Source organism: Grammomys surdaster, unplaced genomic scaffold (genome assembly GCF_004785775.1).
Source record: "Grammomys surdaster isolate TR1022 unplaced genomic scaffold, NIH_TR_1.0 233, whole genome shotgun sequence".
NCBI classification, from domain to species: domain Eukaryota; kingdom Metazoa; phylum Chordata; class Mammalia; order Rodentia; family Muridae; genus Grammomys; species Grammomys surdaster.
The window spans coordinates 2663551-2666979 of record NW_021604678.1 but is presented as its reverse complement, the minus strand read 5'-3'; the positions used below and the strand labels follow the sequence as shown (position 1 = coordinate 2666979).

At 43.9% G+C, this 3429-nt stretch overlaps 1 protein-coding gene across 1 annotated transcript in view; it reads right to left on the bottom strand.

Annotated features, from left to right (window-relative positions):
• The window catches only part of Wdfy3 (WD repeat and FYVE domain containing 3), a 183264-nt gene that overhangs the window by 117599 nt on the left and 62236 nt on the right, over nucleotides 1-3429 (bottom strand). The window contains exon 8 of the mRNA XM_028773634.1: nucleotides 2595-2761. Coding sequence (XP_028629467.1) covers nucleotides 2595-2761 — 167 coding nt within the window. The remainder of the gene's footprint in view (nucleotides 1-2594; nucleotides 2762-3429) is intronic.

Genomic DNA, 3429 nt, shown 5'->3' with positions numbered 1-3429 from the left:
GGGAGGGGAGGAAGACAATGAACATCAATAAATGCTGATGAGTTTGTGGAGAAAGGAATGCTGGTCACTGCTGGGAGGGACAAAGACTGCTGTTCACAACCATGGAAATCAACATGGCTCTTCAAAACACTAGAAATAGAACCATCGTCATACAACCCACATATGAATCCTGCATTAATGTCTGAAGGACTCCAAGTCTGCATTCCACAGAGACTCTTGCACACCCAAGCTTACTACTACACTATTATAATACTAGCACGTTTGGTATGTGCATGCATGTGCATATGTCTCTATACATACACGATCACACATTTGACTGTGTGAGCCACAATATGTGTATGGAGGTCAGAGGACAACTGTTGCAGGATATTTGATCACACTGTGAACCCCAAAATTGTGTTTTTTACTGGGAAAACCTGTTTCTAGTTGTGGTATGGCTCAGTCTTAGCACACACCTTTAATCCCTTTGGCTGGAATACAGACATGACCTTGGTACACACCTTTAATACCAAACAATGAAGGTAAAGTTAGTTTGTAGAAGGAAGTACACGTTTGAAAGTGATGTCTAATTGAGTGGCAGACAAATCAGAGAAAGAGTTGACAGAGTAGGATATGAGTAACTCTCACAAGAAGAGAGAGGAAAGGGAAGCTACTCATGAGGGACTGGGGCAGAGAGAGAAAGGAGGCAGTTTTACTAGGAGAGCCTTTCAGAGACAGGTTGCAGAGAGAGAACAAGCTAGACACGGGTGACTAGAATGAGCCGGAGAATGAGGAGGAGCCAGAAGATTAGAACAGATTGCCAGAGTTAGTATAAGGCCAAGCAGAGCAACTCAGAAGAGGCTTAGAGAGAATCCAGATTGAACCAGTCAGCTTGGAGAAGAGTTTGAGCCAGAACAGCTAAGTTGACCAGCTGGCCAGAGTTGAGGAAGAACTAGGAAGGGGTGAGCTGATTCAGCAGTAAGTCTTAGAGGCTGAAAACATTCTAGGCCTGGACGACATTGCACAAGGCTAGAGGCTTCCAGGACCAGGCCGAGGTTAGCAGTCGGAGGCACGGAGACGGCAATTGCATCAGGGGAATAAAAGTCACTTTACAAACAACTCTGTGGAGTAGATTCCATCTGCCACCGCTGACTGGGTCCTGGGGATGGACTGAGATCGCTCGCTAGACTTGCGAGCCACGTTCCCTTTACCTGGTGAGCCATTCTGCTCACGACAGTGGACCTATCTTCCTCTCAGTTCTCAGAAACAGCCAAGTGAAATACTTGAGCTTTTAAAATTAGATTATGGAGAGACTACTATGTGTTCTAGAAAATGGAACTTTGAATGTGTGAGAGCCTACACATATTTCAGAGTTAACTTGGTCAGCCTGTGCTCTGAAGGCACAGCCCAGCCCAGCATAGCACGACATGGCGCGGCAGTGAGTTCCATTCTCTACTTATTCACACTCACTAAGAGAGCCGATTTCATAAAGTAAGTAGGCTTTATTGTGAAATCTAAACTACTACACATGTTGGTATTTCTGCTCAGTTAAATTTTACTTAACTTTACTTAACTAGGTTCATCATGATCCTATCAAATAGCTAATGAGTGCCAAAGATCAGGAACTATTGTTAGAGGGTTCTATGTTTAAATTTTGGAGACCGGCTGTCATGCATTAAAAGAGCCAATCAAAGCTGGGCAGTGGTGGTGCACGCCTTTACTCCCAGCACTTGGGAGGCAGAGGCAGGTGGATCTCTGAGTTCGAGGCCAGCCTGGTCTACAAAGTGAGTTCCATGACAGCCAGAGCTACACAGAGAAACCCTGTCTCGAAAAACCAAAAATAAATAAATATAAGTAAATAAATAAATAAATAAATAAATGAAGCAAGCTAATCAATTCTTGACATTCTTACGTCATTAATTTGTTCATTATTTTGGGATGGTCTCAGGTAATCCAAGCTGTCCCCAAACATGCTGTGTAGTTGAGATTGACCCTGACTTGGTCATCCCCCTACCTCTGTCTCCCATTGCTGGGTTTGTAGATATTTGCTACTATGCTCCACCCATAATTAGATGTTCTTAATTACAGAGTAAGTTTTTCTGTAAGGAAGTCTGAGCCTCACTACATGAGGATCAAAATGCTAGAAAAATGTAGGAAAAAATGTAACAAAACTTATTCCCGGACCTAAAGGAAATAATGTAACTTCTCTGTCTTAGGTTTGCACTGGTCTAAATGAAATACAAGCACTCACACCCCATGCTTTCCAGATGTGCCTGGCAGGTGTGGAGAATGAGTGTGTGCTAACCTCCACCCACACACAGAAGACACTCAGAGTAGCTAACATTCACGGAGGTAGATCCCCATGACAACCTGCTTCAAATGAGTGAATATAACACAAATCTCACCTGACTTAATAATGTTAAACAGTGTTGTTGCCCATCAGACTAAAGGCTGCAGAAACCCTTCTGCAGGCTAGGCGTGACGGGAGGACTTTAAGGAAAAGTGACAGCTATGTTCAGATAGGAACGCCCACAAGGAGCGACTGTCAGGGGACAAGTCCCTTCCTTCTCCACTTCTAGGAGCTCAGAATCAGAACAGAGCTGGGAAAAACTCACCTTTGCCTGCTGGCTGAGGTACTGCAAATCCAGGCAACAGGAAGGGGGCCCCTGTGGTGACACCAGCCGGCTTCAGCTCACTGACCCCATATGTGGTCAAAGAGGTTACCAGACTCACCAGATCCTTCAAGGCACCTCTGCACTCGGCCTCCTTCACTTGTTCCAATCTAGAGGAAGTTAGATTCAGAGTTATTTTTCTCTTTTGTTGCTATTCTTAAATTTGATACAGAATTTCTTGTCAATTTCAGATTCAGTAACTTAATGTATAAAGTACTTACAGAAGTATCTTACATTTTTTCTCATATAAGTATATGCTTTAAAAAATCTCACAATTTTATTATTCTACATTATAACGCAATTTGAAGATACCCAGATCAATAAACACAGTGTTGGAGTTCTGTCACCAATAAGTAAACCATTAATCTTTGGTACAAAGGTGGTTTGTTTTCTTCTGTAAATATACTTGCAAACATTTTCTGCGTTACAGCAGAAAATGTTTGAAATAAAATTTTTGGGAAGTTCTAAGAGCTGTGTCTGCAGCATGTGTTTGTGGAGGGGACACTGCTGCTTAAAGCTCTGAGAACCCAAAGCAAGCTTCTGAGCTGAGCTGACGTCCTCAGAGTGGCCTGTCTGAGGTCATGAGAGGCCCATCAAGAGCAGCCTACCTGAAGTCATAAGAGACCCTCTCAGGTCATGAGAGGCCTGTCTGATGACATGAGAGGCCTGTCTGAGGTCATGAGAGGCCTGTCTGATGACATGAGAGGCCTGTCTGAGGTCATGAGAGGCCTGTCTGAGGTCATGAGAGGCCTGTCTGAGGTCATGAGGGGCCTGTCTG